Source organism: Brassica rapa, chromosome A04, assembly GCF_000309985.2.
Source record: "Brassica rapa cultivar Chiifu-401-42 chromosome A04, CAAS_Brap_v3.01, whole genome shotgun sequence".
In the NCBI taxonomy this organism is placed as follows: Eukaryota; Viridiplantae; Streptophyta; class Magnoliopsida; order Brassicales; family Brassicaceae; genus Brassica; species Brassica rapa.
In genome coordinates, this window is record NC_024798.2 from 9,510,605 (window position 1) to 9,526,776 (window position 16,172).

General features: G+C 32.9%; 1 protein-coding gene across 1 annotated transcript; it reads left to right on the plus strand.

Annotated features, from left to right (window-relative positions):
- The first annotated feature begins 5,340 nt into the window (after window positions 1-5,340).
- Window positions 5,341-15,910, plus strand: LOC103863904 (protein DMP9). Its single transcript, XM_033290102.1, has one exon. The coding sequence runs from the start codon at window positions 13,579-13,581 to the stop codon at window positions 14,311-14,313; it is 735 nt and encodes a 244-aa protein (XP_033145993.1). The 5' UTR covers window positions 5,341-13,578; the 3' UTR covers window positions 14,314-15,910.
- The last annotated feature ends 262 nt before the right edge of the window (window positions 15,911-16,172 follow it).

Here is a 16,172-nt window from a genome sequence, read left to right on the forward strand (position 1 = left end):
GGAAAAAGAATATCAGTAGAAAACTATGATTATTGGTTTGAAAACATTTTACATTGAAACTATATGATTATATAATTGAAACATTATAAATTACCGCGGGTCACTATTATTGGTGTTGTGATTCAGGATAACTATGAGAAAAGAGTTTACCATGGTTGGATATAATTTGTTTTATTTACTTAACAAGTGTTATCCCTCTCATGAAAAGATTATGCATGCATGAACCTTGGAAAGTAGATTCTTTAGTATTAAAGGAACTCTTTTCTTTGTCCTATTACAGTGCCTACCGTTATAAGAAATTATAATACTAGTATGCAAGATTTTTTAAAAAAGTTCAGTGAAAAATTGGAAAGAAAAACGATTTCCTTGTGAAGATGGGTAATGATGATGAATGGATGAGGATTGTGATGATGAAAATCTGTTAGAATGTGAAGACATTTTGAACAACCTCAACCTTATCATATGTGAATTATTTGATTTTTTTAATGATCGAATCACGCGTTTGTGCATACGAGGTTGTCATTTGTCACTTCTACAACATGTGCATTTTATTCTTTTCTAGCCAAATTTCTTCCTCAGTATTTTTATTATACTTGCTGTTTAAATCCTTATATAATCGATGTATTGGTATTTTTAATCAACTATAGTTATCATAAATTGGAATTTGGATCGATACTGGATATATAATTTATATCTTTCTATTGCACTCTTTTCTTTTCAACTAATTTCCCAGACTCAAAAGAGAAAAGATACATAAGTTGCCAGAAAAAAAATCAATGTATGTTTCACACTAAAAGAGCTAATGACAAAATTCATAGTACAACAAAAAGAATATCAATTCTAGAAGGCCATAAAGCAACACTCAAGTGATTGATGGAACACGTGGATTTTTCAAATTATGTTCCTTCTTCTCAAAAACCCGTTTAAGTTTCCTTGCCTTTTTGACCAAATTCCCCAATCTATCATTTGTCAAGTTGCTCCTCCAAAAAATTGCTTATACTCTTTTTAACAGAGATGAGTAGGGTTACATAGACAAATTGGTTATATATATTAGGGGTGGGCAAAAAACCCAAACCGAACCGAATCGAACCAACCAAACCGAAGTTAAACCGAACCAAACCAAACCGTGCTCTTTATGTAACCCAATTGGTTCATGTTTTACTCAACCCGAACGGTTTGGTTTGGTTTGGGTTTAAACCGAACCAAACCGAACCAAACCGATAATCCAATATATATATAGTAAAAATATATATGATATATATATATGTATTAACATATTGCAAATTTTAGTTAAAGTTTCGTTTTTCATTTTTTCATAACTTCCATATCTTTAAAAAAAATTATAAATACGATTCAAATAATACTATTATATATAAAATCATGTAGCATAAGTTTTTATATTCTTATTCTATCGTTTATGAGTTGATTATTTTTTAATAAAAGTATAAAACTAATGCCTTCATATTTTATAACCAACCCAAACTACACCGAACCAAACTAGACCATAATAATGTAAACCAAACTAAATCTAAACCAAACCGAACTGAACCGAACCGAATTAAACCCAAACCGAACCCAACCCAAAGCTACTTTGGTTTTAATTGGTTTGAGTTTTATAAAACCCAAATTACCCAAACCAAACCGAACCCAAACCGAACCCGAAACTAAACCGAAATGCCCACCCCTAATATATATAGTAGGGGTGGGCAAAAAACCCAAACCGAACCGAATCGAACCAACCAAACCGAAGTTAAACCGAACCAAACCAAACCGTGCTCTTTATGTAACCCAATTGGTTCATGTTTTACTCAACCCGAACGGTTTGGTTTGGTTTGGGTTTAAACCGAACCAAACCGAACCAAACCGATAATCCAATATATATATAGTAAAAATATATATGATATATATATATGTATTAACATATTGCAAATTTTAGTTAAAGTTTCGTTTTTCATTTTTTCATAACTTCCATATCTTTAAAAAAAATTATAAATACGATTCAAATAATACTATTATATATAAAATCATGTAGCATAAGTTTTTATATTCTTATTCTATCGTTTATGAGTTGATTATTTTTTAATAAAAGTATAAAACTAATGCCTTCATATTTTATAACCAACCCAAACTACACCGAACCAAACTAGACCATAATAATGTAAACCAAACTAAATCTAAACCAAACCGAACTGAACCGAACCGAATTAAACCCAAACCGAACCCAACCCAAAGCTACTTTGGTTTTAATTGGTTTGAGTTTTATAAAACCCAAATTACCCAAACCAAACCGAACCCAAACCGAACCCGAAACTAAACCGAAATGCCCACCCCTAATATATATAGGGGTTATTTGTGAAATAACCAAAAAAGAGTAATTAGTATTTTTTAATGAGAGGTTAGAAAGAAATAGGAAGAGAAATGAGGAAAGAGATGGTTGTTTTGGTTAGAAAATGAATTTGAGGTTTTTATGTATATAGGGACATATTTCCCTTATATACTTTTTGTTTTCAAAAACAAAAACCAATATAACTACCGCATCATTATTTTTCAGTTTGTTACTGTGAATGTTTTTGATTTGAACGCCATTGACTAGATCATGTCCAACTTCTTCATGACCATTATTCCACTATCTCTTTATCATGGCCTAAAACCTCGCGCATTCATATCAAAAATCTCATTAGAATCGAATTGGAGAGTTTTCAAAACTCTAATGCTTCTCCATATCAAACATCTCATTAAAATCGCCAAATATTATTCACTACTTCTTAGTTCTTACCTATTATGGGAGAGTTGTGATGATCCATCAGTTCCCCATATAGAACTTTACGCTCTTCCTCGAAGTTAGAAGCGTAAAGTGTTTTATGATAAAAAGAAAGAAAGGAAATGGGATGGCAAGAAACTTATAGAATTTTTGTTATGATCTATAATACAATTATTATTACTTCGATTTGTTTGATTATTTTTTACTCGTGGTTCTTTTACTAATTGATTAGTTAAGTTTGGCTACACTTGTTGTCTTATAAGATTGATATCGTAGAAAAGTGAGAAGCTTACAAATCAGTTTGACGTTTTTGATTGGGACTCGGATATAGTGGATTCAGAGGAAGTGGATGAAGATTTCATTGTCGACCTAATGACTCTATCAACTAGCAGACTTCTTTAGGATAGGTTGGTGGCAATTTCTGAAATGCAACAGAGATGAATGCTACTTTAAGCTCAACTCAACTAAGGCAAAAGGAAGTCGAATACATAGGAAACATGGTTGACGTGGTGGGTTTGGCTAACCTCACTATGGTGACCATGGATATCCTCTAGATAGTTTTAGCTCTTGCCCGTTTCACTTTTAAGCATTCAAGTTGCTTACTTGTTGCTTGTAAAACCTTTTCTAAATTGCAACTGTTGGCTTTACTGTTGGCTTAATATATATGTACAATGAGAAGGTCTATTAATATTCAATGGTGTGAGTTCTTCTACACACATTTTCTTAGTGTGAGCCCGTCCCGTGCATCATAAACGTAGACCTCATGTCGAAGTAGAACATTCAATTATTTTTATGAGATGAGAGCATATATCTACTACGGAACAAAATGCATATTATTTTACTAAACAATTGGGACGAAGATAATTTGTATTATTCGTTCCAAGTCCAACTGAGACATTTTTTGCCAATCAATACATTATATTAAAATCTTCAAATGAAGATGATGCATACAATACAAAATTGAAAAGATAAATGGAATGATAAAAAGTTAGAAAAGAAAAGTATAAGCCTAACATCCATGAGTCTCTAGCCTACTTCAATTCTTGAATGGAGCTAAACCAGACTTTCCAGTGGTAAATAAAACTGAAACGTTCTTCTCGATTAATTGAGATATGTTGGCTATTAACAATGATGAGTTCATTTGCTAAGAACTTTATGCTATTTTTTTTTTAATCAAAATTTCTAAAGCTAATCCTTTTTTCTAACACCTTTCTAAAGCTAATCAATCGTTTCCTTTTGTTTTAGGCTTTTAGCAGTTCTTTCCTTTTCAGGAAATATAAACTAAATTCTATAAATCTTTTGCTACTTGGTGGTGCCAAAACCACGTGTCGCTTGATTTTTTGAAACGGCAAGAGTTTCATACGTATCGCCAACCCCAACCTTCTCTTGGACACGACACAAGTAAGACGAATTCCAAAATAGACACGTGTTTGGATACAAATGGGAGTTAATAAGTATCAAACGCTATTCTTAATTATCGTAATTCAGTTGCTGAAAAGAACTGATTTAGCTAATTAAGTGGAATTTCACTAATTAAAGTTTGACCAGCTTCCTGATTCGAAACATGAGTTGCCAGTGGGAACAAACACGACTCAAAACTCCGTTACCATGATTCTGTGCAAGACCCAATGGAGGAAATGATGGATGCAGACTCTTCAGGATGATTGCATGAACTTTGACTGACGTAGAAGTCCGGTCCACAGAGATCCTAAGAGTTTTAAATGTTGTTTCGATGAGTAATGCATAACACTATTAATTAGTTTCCAAAATTGGACTGGTTAAGGTATTCTCAAGATGAGTTATATTGGGTGCTAGTATTGTATATAGGTTTATTCAGTACGCTATATCTTTTTGTGGCGATGTTTTGTCCTGAGAGATTCTTTTATCACTACAAGAAAACAGCTTGTTTCCTACAGACGATTTAGTCGAAATAAGCCATTTCTGATGAATTTCGTTGGTTCTATCTCGTCGAAAAAAAAACGTTTGAATTTCGTCGGATTTCTGACGCATTTCCGACGGACAAATTTCCGACGAAATACCGACGAATAAATTTCCGACAAAATACCAACGGATAAATTTCTGACGAAATTCTGACAAATCTTATCCGTCGAAACTTTTGTAAACTATTTTTAAAATAAAATAAATTTTATTTTAAATATAATATTTAATGAATTACGTATAACAAATTTTAAAAATCATTTATAATAAATATTTTTAATTCTTTATATATAAATAAAATAAAATTTAAAATTAGGAAAACGTTTTAACTAAATCTTTTTTGTAATTGAACCCATTTCCTAGAAATTAAAAACATTTTAATTAAATCTAAAAAAAAACAAAAACTTTTTATAGATTGAAAAGGTTTAAAAAAATGTGAAAAACGTTTTGATAATCTTTAGTAACCAGAAAATGTTTTATAAATTATAACAAACAATAAAAACTTTTTATAAGAACTTAAATTTTTTTTTTTGATGAATTTTTTTTTTAAAGTTTAAAACGTTTTATAAAATCATAAAAACGTTTTAAAACAACAATAATAATAAAAACTTGAAAATGTTATATATATATTTATTTATTCTAATAAAACTCCAAAAATGTTTTAAAATTTGAAAAAACATTTTATAAATAACAAAAAAAAGATTCACAAAACAACAAATTAAATAAACAAACTACAAAATCACAAGCAAAACCTATCTAAACCACAACATAACAACAAAATCTAACATCTAATTCATAATATTCTTCATCCTAACATAAATCCAACATTCAAAACCTTAAATTCACAATTTCACAATCAAAAAGTAACATAAGTCAAATGAGAAAAGGAAAGAGATGACTTACATAATTTGTGAGGTGGATTTGAGGAGTTTGAGCTTAGAATCGTTGGATTAGAGAGAGAGAATCAAAGAGAATTTGTGTATGTTTAGAGAGAGAGAGAGGAGAAGTGAGGAAGAAGAAGGGGCTTGCGCTTTTATATTAAAAATTTCTGACGGATTGGATTCATCAGAAATCCGTCAAAATTTTTTATTTTGACGTTTCACGAAAAATTAGGCAGGGTTTTTCGGGGCAAATTTCAATTTCCGACGAATATACCATTTTCGTCGGAAATTCGCCGGAATATATCATTGTCGTCGGAATTCGACAGAAATATATTTGTCAGAAATTTCCTACGAATTTTGAACGAATTATAATAGCCATCGATAATAAATTGATGACTTTTAGGGTTTAAAATCTTCATAATGTTTAGAAACACTTGAAAACACACAAACTAAAGATTGCAAGATGGATCACCGAAAAGTATTTGCTTAAGTGTATAAGTGTTAACGAGAAATATTAGGTATCCGTCCATGCATCAATCGCAAGAATATATATATAGCTTAAATAATTGAGGCAATATTAATCTACATCATATTTATCACTTAATATATCCGGATGAACATTTATTTTGAATATTTCATATCTAAACTCATGGTCGTCGAAAATTCGTTGGAAATTTGTGTCGAATATGCTACGAAAATTTCGCAATCCATCAGAATTTCGTCGGCAATTTTCTAGGAAGAAATTTGTCAAAATTTCGTCGGACATTTCTGACGAATTTCCTACAGAAATTTTTCATTTCGTCGGAAATCCGTCAGAAATTTCTGATGAATTTCCGACGAAAACATAAACCCCAAATCTATACCCTAAATCGTGTAATCTTCCTTGGGAGTCGTCGGTATTTTGTCGCTTATTTTTGATGAAAGAAAGTTCGTCGGAAATTCCTAAGATATTTCCGACAAATGGTAAAATTTTATATTTCTCGAAATCCGTCAGAAATTTCTCAGAAATTTCCGACGAATATTTCTTCCGTCAGAAAATGAATATGTTTTCTTGTAGTGTATTGCACATGGCCATTTGCTAATAATCCAGTTTTATGGAATGGATCTTGTGTGTTCACGAGGTTCATGTGGCAGTCTTTTTCAACGATTGGGACTTGGCTTTGTTTTAACTAGTTTTTCTAGGTGTTCCGGATTAATGAAAATTCTAAGTTGGAATTGCAGAGGACTCAGGAGTAAATGGATTATTAGTTATTTGAGAGAAATTAGGGGGAAATATAAACCAGCGTTTCTATTTTTATCGGAAACCAAACAGCAATTTGATTTTGTGCAGTCTTTTTAATTTCATTTTGGATATTCTCATCTCCATACGGTTGATCTTATAGGGAGGAGTGGTGGGCTGGCTCTATTTTATGATTCCACTTATAAGGTATATAAACTCTTCAAGCAACATAATTATAGACGTCGAGACAAAATATAACGGAAAATGAATTTTTATTTCACTTGTTTATGGCGAGTCAAATCAAAATTTTAGAGACCAGATTTGGGAGAGGCTTACAATAGGGATCTTGAGGGACGAACCATGGTTTATTATTGGAGACTTAAATGAGATTACGGGTAATCATGAGAAACAAGGAGGAGTTCTTAGACACGCAGATACGTTTTTACAATTCAATAATATGATAGAGAACTGTGGTCTGATGGAGTTTCCAAGTCTTGGTAATACTCTTTCTTGGAACGGAAGAAGAGCTGGACATGTGTTAAGTGTCAACTGGATAGGGCATTGGCAAACAATGAATGGCATAATCTGTTTCCTTGCTCTTTTGTTGAATACTTGGGTATGATTGCCTCTGATCACAGGCCGATTGTGGCATCAATAGAGGATAAAGTACTAAACTTTTGACGGTAATTTAGATTTGATAAAAGATGGATAGGTGAGGATGGACTGATGGAATCTATTGAACGTGGATGGTCCACTCAGAGGGGTGGACGCCGCATGGGTATAGTAGATAAAATTCATAATTGTTGACATGAAATTTCTGTTTGGAAAAAGGAAAATCCACCTTATGGGAAGGAAAAAATAAATACTCTTCAGAGGGCTCTGGAGGATGATCAAAGCGATTTGACAAAATCTCTTGAAGTAGTGATTGAGGTGTCCAGGAAACTAAAAGAGGCATATCGAGATGAAAAATTATAGTGGGAACAGAAGAGTAGAACTTTGTGGCATACATGTGGAGATAGAAATACTAAAGTATATCATGCTTTAACCAAACAAAGACGCATACAAAACATGATTATTGGTTTATATAACGAGGATGGGGATTGGATTAATTCAGAAGGTGATATGGAAAGTGTGTCGCTTAAATATTTCAATGATCTGTTCCAGTCTACCCCGCCTTCAGAGTTTGATAGGTTTCTAGAGGAAGTTCCAACTTGGTAACAACTGCTCAAAATAATAGACTAACGGCTCATGCTTCAAAGGAGGAAGTTAGGACGTCATTATTTATGATGCACCCGGAGAAAGCTCCAAGTCCAGATGGGATGACAGCGTTATTCTATCAACAGTCTTGGTCTATAATTAAGGGGGATGTGGTTACTATGGTCAATGATTTTCTTAGTTCGGGGGTTTTGTTGATAGGCTGAATATGACTAATATATACCTTATTCCTAAGATAGTCAGACCAAACAGGATGACATAGTTAAGGCCGATTAGCCTTTGTAATGTCGGTTATAAAATTATTTCTAAGATCTTGTATTAACGCTTAAAAGGCTTATTGCCACTTCTTATTTCAGAAACACAATCGGCTTTTGTCTCAGGAAGGTTAATTTCAGATGATATTCTTATTGCTCAGGAGATGTTTCATGGGCTGCGAACGAATAATGCATGTAAAGAAAAATTTATTGCAATAAAAACAGATATGAGTAAGCTTATGATAGGGTTGAATGGTCTTTTATGGAGCAACTTTTATTGAAAATGGGATTTTGTTCGGTCTGATTTTCCAGGGTGATGACATGTATTTCTTCGGTTACATATAAGGTTTTACTGAATGGTCAACCTAAAGGGAGTATTGTACCAGAGAGAGGACTGAGACAAAGAGACCCACTATCTCCATATTTATTCATTTTATGTACTTAAGCCCTTATCGCAAATATTAGGAAAGAGGACAGAGAGAAACGATTAACATGACTTAAAATATCGAGAGGAGGACCTGCGGTATCACACTAACTCTTTGCGGATGATAGTTTTTTTTTTTTTTTTAAGGCGAATGTGGCAGAATGTGATATTATCTTTAAGCTCCTAAAAGACTACGAAGCTGTATCGGGCCAGTTGATAAATTTTGACAAGTCATCTCTGCAATTCGTTCATAAGGTACCAGATTCTCAGAGGGTGGACATACAAATTAAACTTGGCATCACTAAGTTGGGAGGTATGGGAAATTATTTGGGAATACCAGAATGTTTGGGTGGATCCAAAACACAAGTCTTCGGTTTTTTAAATGAAAAAGTCAATAATAAGGTGAACAGTTGGACAGTCCGGTTTCTTACAAAAGGTGGAAAAGAAGTGATGATCAATTCAGTGGCTTCGGCGATGCCAAACCATGTCATGTCATGTTATAGATTACCAAAGGCAGTTATAAGGAAAATTACTGGGGCGATCGCTCACTTCTGGTGGAGTAGTGGTGGCAATAAAAAAAGGTATACATTGGTTTTCCTGGAATAAGGTATGTAAATCAAAGAGGGAGGGATGTCTTATCTTTCGAGATCTTCAAGATTTTAATACAGCTATTCCGGCAAGCAATTATGCCGGTTGATAGACAAACCAGATTGTTTATTTTCGAAATTTTTTAAAGGCATATATATCGGGATACAGATCCTCTGGTTCTTCACAGATCTTATTCACCATCCTATGGTTGGAGAAGTATCTGCTCAGCTAGATCTCTAGTTAACAAATGGATAATCAAAATAGTAGGAACCGGTCAAACCATCTCCGTATGGAATGACTCATGGATTCCTGCTCCTCGCCCGAGGTCAGCTAAACAAAAAACAATACCCCAATTTCTAAATCCTTCTTTGAAGGTGGATCATCTCATCGATCCGATCACTAAATCTTGGAATGTGGAGTTGCTTAATGCATATATACACCCGGATGATGTCGAAGTTATTAAAGGATGGGCTATCAGTCGGAATGATAGACAAGATTCTCTTGGGTGGTCCTTCACAAAAACATGGAAATATACTGTTAAATCAGGGTATAAGGTGGAATCATTATTTCCGGATAAGGCACAAGAAATAGTCTCTTATGGTCAAGATGTTAAACCTCTATTGGCATTCTCTTGGAGGCTTAATTGCCCTCTAAAACTGCGACATTTTGTTTGGCAAGTTATTTATGGTACTATAACGGTGGTAAAAAAATTGAGAGCACGAGGCATTAATTGTGATATTCGTTGTAGTATTTGTGGTGCAGAGGAAGAATCAGTTAATCATGTTTTTTGAATGCCTACCAGCTTTACAAATTTGGGCTTTATCAAAAATCCCTTCCGCGATGGATATTTTCCCGACTTCTTCAATGTTTACTAATATGGATTATCTCTTTTGGAGACTGCCAGAAGAATATGATATTAGTAACTTTCCATGGATATTATGATATATTTGGAAAAATAGAAACAATAAGGTTTTCCATAATAGGGATGGTAATCCTTAGGAAATTTTTAGAATTGCGGAAGTGGAGGGTGAAGTTTGGGCTGAAGCTCAACTTACAATTCCAGAAGAAAAATTATAGTTCCACAGACTCTTGACTGACACTCATTAGGACATTCGAAAGTATGTTTTATTGATGGGACATGGAAAGAGAATGATAAATTCTTGGGCTAGGGATGGTTCTGTAGAACTGTGGGATCAAAAGAGATGATGGTGGGGGCGGTGAATCTCCGAAGAAGCTTATCAGCTTTGCATGCGGAGTGCGAAGCTTTGATATGGGCTATGGAGTGCATGAAGACCCTTGATTACTCAGACGTAGTTTTTGTAACAGACTGTTCTCAATTGGTGAAGATGGCGTCCTCACCTGACGAATGTCCAGCTTTTGCTACACACTTGGAGGAGTTTCGACACAATAAGACTTTTTTCCCTTCCTTCAAAATTTGACATATACCAAGAGCAACTAATCTAGTGACGGACTAGCTTGCACGAGGTGCTCGGAGTTCCCCTACAGTTGTGTTCTATGTTGATCCATTACCACCGGTTTGGTTTTCCGAACCGGTGGATCTATTATTGTTGTCAAAATAGAAAAAAAAAGGTTATTTATATATTTATTGATATATCAACTTTTTTTCAAAGTTTTCCACACGATATGTTTTTAAGCGATGCAGCAGAATCGGACATAAAGGTAATACTAAGTGTTGAGACTGGGCACTTGGTCTGACATCGCTCGATCAAGCTAATTGAATCGGTCGATCAATGTGTTGTTCCGAAAATACCGGGTTGATCTCGGGTGATTATTGAAGAATGATCGATTTATGTTTTTCCACCAAATATCAAAATTTTGTTTTTTTTATCAAAACATAAAACCGTGTTTTCCTAAAATCTAAACATTATTTTTATGTTTAACCAATAATAATATTTTTACGTAATAATCATTTAAATTATAAAATAATTACTTCATGAGTTAACCATTAAAACCATTAATTCATTAGCTTAAATGAGTTAGGGATTGATCCAATAGGTTGGATTAATCCATACCTCTTATATATAAGCTAAAACAATTTAGTTATAGTTTGGTTTGAGTTGGTTTACCTATTTTAACACCCATAACAGAGATGTTAATCCCACATCTACAAGTTGTACTGATTTTTTATGTTTTCCTTATTATACTGATCTTTTTTTCTCTCAGTAATGTGAAAATTAAATATATATCACATTATGTGATATATATTTAATTTTTAGAGAAAACCTTAATCTATTTTCAGTTGTGCAACACTAATGGGTTGCATTCACTCCAACATACTTTCAACTAAAATATTTTAAATAAAGACTCCACATTTTGAAAGTCATTTCCACACTTTTTTTTTCTGTTCTAAAACATTAGTTTAATAATTTATATATTCTTATACATTGTTTAAGTCATTATCTCGTAATTATGTTATGATTATGAGAAATAAGTAAACAAAAAAATAAGATGAACCATAAAGGTATTAATGCTTCTGACCACTAAGTTAAGATATTTCAACAAACTTTGGGATCCCATAATGTACCTATAATATTGAAATGTGAAACAAAATTATCTTTTAACAAAATAGGCACACACCTTTAAATGGTATAACCGTAATCACTTGTTCATCCACCATCTTCATCATCATAAGAGTGACCTGTTAAAATTTTAATGTATCATCGTAAGCTTAGAATGAGAGAAAGAGGCCGTTGCATAGCCACATGTGAATTGCGGAGCTTGCTTTATCACAATTAACTACCAACCAACACAAATTCAGACAAGAAAACACTTTTCTTAGTAATTTTATATAGTAGCCAAAAATTCATTTTTCATATTTCATAAATAACTGGCCCAGTATATTTAAATACTATCCAGCTAATTATTTTTAATATTTTAGAAATAACTGACACAATATATTTAAATAAATATTTTATATCTCTAATAAAAAGTCAGTGCATAAAGATAATTCTTAGTACTAATTTTAATTTTGCATATTTCTATTCTATTTACTTTAATATTATTAAATTTTAGATTTTATAATAAAACATAAAAACATGATTTTAGATTTTATTATTTATTTATCGTATTGTGTTTCTTTTTAAAACGGAATCATAAACTTCCAAACGGAATCATAAGTTTCCAAACGGAATCATAAGTTTCCAGCGGGTTTTTAAATCATAAGCTTCCAAACGGAATCATAAACTTCCAACGGGATTTTAAATAATATATTTTAGAAGCGTTTGGAAGCGAAATTCCGTAAACTTTCACAAAATTTCGATTCCGATTCTGGTTCCGAAGCTGGAAACGAACGTCTAATGAAACTTCTATGCAACCTACGATTAATATCATGTCATATTTTTCAAAAGTCATATTATATCTTTTTGTCTGCCGTAATAACACATATAAATCATTTCACAAATATTTTTTAGGGGATTCTTTGAACGAAATTACCCAATGTATGGGAATTTTCAGAAGAAAATTAGCAATGCTGATTTTGTGGGGGAGATGGTGCTAATGAATTGTATTGTATCAGGATTAAGCTAAAATTTATGATATTTTCAAGAATATCAAAAAGTCATTTTTCCAGGATTAGTACCATATGTAATGGAGTACGATAAAAAAAACCATAAATTAAAGAAAGACAAGAGAATCATACTATATCTAAAGCTATATTATTTATTTTTCTACTTTTTTTTGGTAAAAAGCGATACTATTATTTTTTTTTGTAAACTAAAAGGGTTAAATCCGGGTCTATTAAAGACACAGACCTAACCCCCGGGTGGAGGTACAGCCCACGGATAGACCCTCTCCTGGACATTCAAATGAGCCGAAAGCAATAGCCCATATCCGTTTGGCCAGCGGAGTTCGAATCAGGGTTCGCCGTATTGGGTTTAATCCCTCAAGCACCACTGGACTACCACCACTGGTTAAGCGATACTATTATTATTACCTAGTAAATCATTTTTACCAAGATGCATCATCCAGCTATTTGTATAATAATTTGTGTTCTATATTTTTGAATGATTTCAATGTTGTGTAACTTATATAATCTTATTTTTGAATGATGTCGTCATCTGTTGTGTTATATTTTCGGTGATCGTTTGATAAAAAAATAAAACTTATCAGCTTTTCCAGTGAAAAAAAATGTACATAATCGTTGGATAAAAACTTTATAACCGTCACTAACTGCCGAAATGTTTAAATAAAACCTCTCTCCATAGATCATTCCACACTACGGAAAGAACTGTTAATTTACAAAAAGAAAAAGAAACAAAATAACAGAGATTCACACGAAAATGGAGAAAACAGAGGAAAGCGTTGGGATCAGAGTTTACACGACGGCGACTCCGCCGCAAAAACCATCACCACCACCGTCTGAGTCACCAAAACCCGTCTCAATCTCTTCACTTCCTACACTCCCGGTAGGAGCCGCCGCAGGAGGAGGAAGAGGTCGAAAACGTCGCATGGTGGCGCAAGGAGTCCAAAAAACGGTATCAAAGACATCAATGCTCGTAAACTTTCTTCCAACAGGAACGCTCTTGATGTTCGAAATGGTTCTTCCTTCAATCTACCGCGACGGAGACTGTAACGGAATCAACACGCTCATGATCCATCTCCTCTTGCTTCTTTGCGCAATGTCTTGTTTCTTCTTCCATTTCACCGATAGTTTCAAAGCATCCGATGGGAACATCTATTACGGTTTCGTGACGCCGCGTGGACTCGCGGTTTTCATGAAACCGCCGCCGCCGGAGTTCGGAGGCGGTGATGTGATTGCGGAGGCAGAGATTCCGGTGAGTGATGATAGGTATAAGTTGAGGGTTAACGACTTTGTTCATGCGGTGATGAGCGTTTTGGTGTTTATGGCGATTGCGTTTTCGGATAGAAGAGTCACGGGTTGCTTGTTTCCAGGGAAAGAGAAAGAGATGGATCAAGTTATGGAGAGTTTTCCATTGATGGTTGGAATCGTTTGTAGTGCTTTGTTTCTCGTTTTCCCGACCACTCGCTACGGTGTTGGATGCATGTCCGCTTGAATTTCCCTTTGGAGTAATTTGTATTTATTTTCTTTATATCCATATCTAGAGTTAGATAATTTGAACCTAACTCTATTTTTCTACTGTTTATCTATTGTCATGTGAAATAAAGTTCTTTCACAGTCCCTAGAGTTTCTTCATGTGCAGACACCACCTCTCAAACTAAACAACTCTCAATTGTGCATTTCAGACCTCTTTGTAATTTCATAATGGTACCTCTTCTCTCGGTGCTTTTCAAATCGGCTACAAACTTTGTAATTTTCAAAACGTGTCAGATAAGATATTGTGCGAGATTTATGTTAGATTTCTTGTAAATTTAGGAAATATAATAACTGAAATATGGAAATTTTCATATTTTCGTGATTTGGCTATTTTATGTATCATAGGTAGAGTAGTACACTACACAGGAGGTGGGAAATCTATTATTCCTTACGTATAACACTAGGTAATAGCTAGATCAGGTTATGACACATAAACAAAGTAAGATAAAACGTATAGTTAGTTTTAGAAACTGTAATCGAGCTTTACGTAGACTAATGATATCTTGTCAGAATACAACCGAACGAACTATAGCTAAGGTATAATATATATAAAAAATTATTTGTGTTATATAAGAAAAACAGATCAGTGTATAATACTTAGTATCTAATTTCTAGACTAAGTAGATGGCCAAAATGAGTAATCTATTCTCAGTTAGAACATAAAATAAAATATGATTCCACTATTTTTTTTAAAGAAAATAAAACATATAAAAAGTCATACTTATGTTTCTAATTGTTTTCATATTTTTTTATATTTTTAAATTTTAATTTACTATATTTACTACTACGTAAGGGTAAAACATGTCTAAAATGACAAAAAAAAAAAACAAAAGTCCTAATGAGACAAATAAAAATTTAAAGTGTCCATTTTTTCAATTCTCTCCATTTATATTTCGAGTTTGCACTTATATTCTATAACAGCTTGATATATTAGATCTGAACACTAACTTGTGAATAGAGTTTGCCGGTAATTTTCTTCAAAATTTTGATTCTTAGATATGTATCTGGAGTGAAACTAATTTTTACATATATCCATCTTTTTTAATTGACACTTATGTAATTCACCAAATTCACAGAAGAAACAAAAAAAAGTAACGAAACTCATATCAGTGAAACATAAACGAGAACGAAAACATAATTTTATAGAAGTAAAAATAATATCACTTATTGAGAGTCAATAGTAAACAAATCGAGAGCAGAAAACATAATTCTCTTTCGTTATTTTACAATCGATATTACTTATCTGGTTTTTGTGATTTGTGTAAGCCGCAAAACTTAATTTTTGTGTGCATATGAAGTTTTTAAAATAATTAAAATGAGTTGTAATAATTAACTCTTCAACAACAATGATACATTTAAGAGACCAACATTTGTATTCGTTATTTTATAATCGATAAAGATTATAGTGTCGTAAAATGTTAAAATCATTTAATGAACAAACATTAGTATAAAAAACTCATTGTACGCATGTGCGCGGATTATTATCTAGTTACCATATTATTTTGCCATACACTAAACCAGTACAATGTACTATTAAACAAACTATACACTAAAAATAGTACAATGTAACTGAATTTAACTTCAAAAAAAAAACAATGTACTACTGGACACTGTATCGGTTATGTTTGGAGTGTTTGGAGACTTGAATAAAACTTTTAAAAATTTGGAGTGTTTGGAAACATGGATTGCAGTCTTTTAAAAAAAAATATTTTTGTTTGAAAACAAGTATAGTAGTATTAAGAAAAAAAGTAATGGGCTTATGTTTTTTTAAAAAATTGAAAGTTATCTAGGCCACTTTTAAAATATACCAAAATGGGT

Coding starts and splice junctions, on each gene's coding strand:
- LOC103863904 (XM_033290102.1), top strand. CDS start 13,579: ATGGAGAAAACAGAGGAAAGCGTTGGGATCAGAGTTTACACGACGGCG.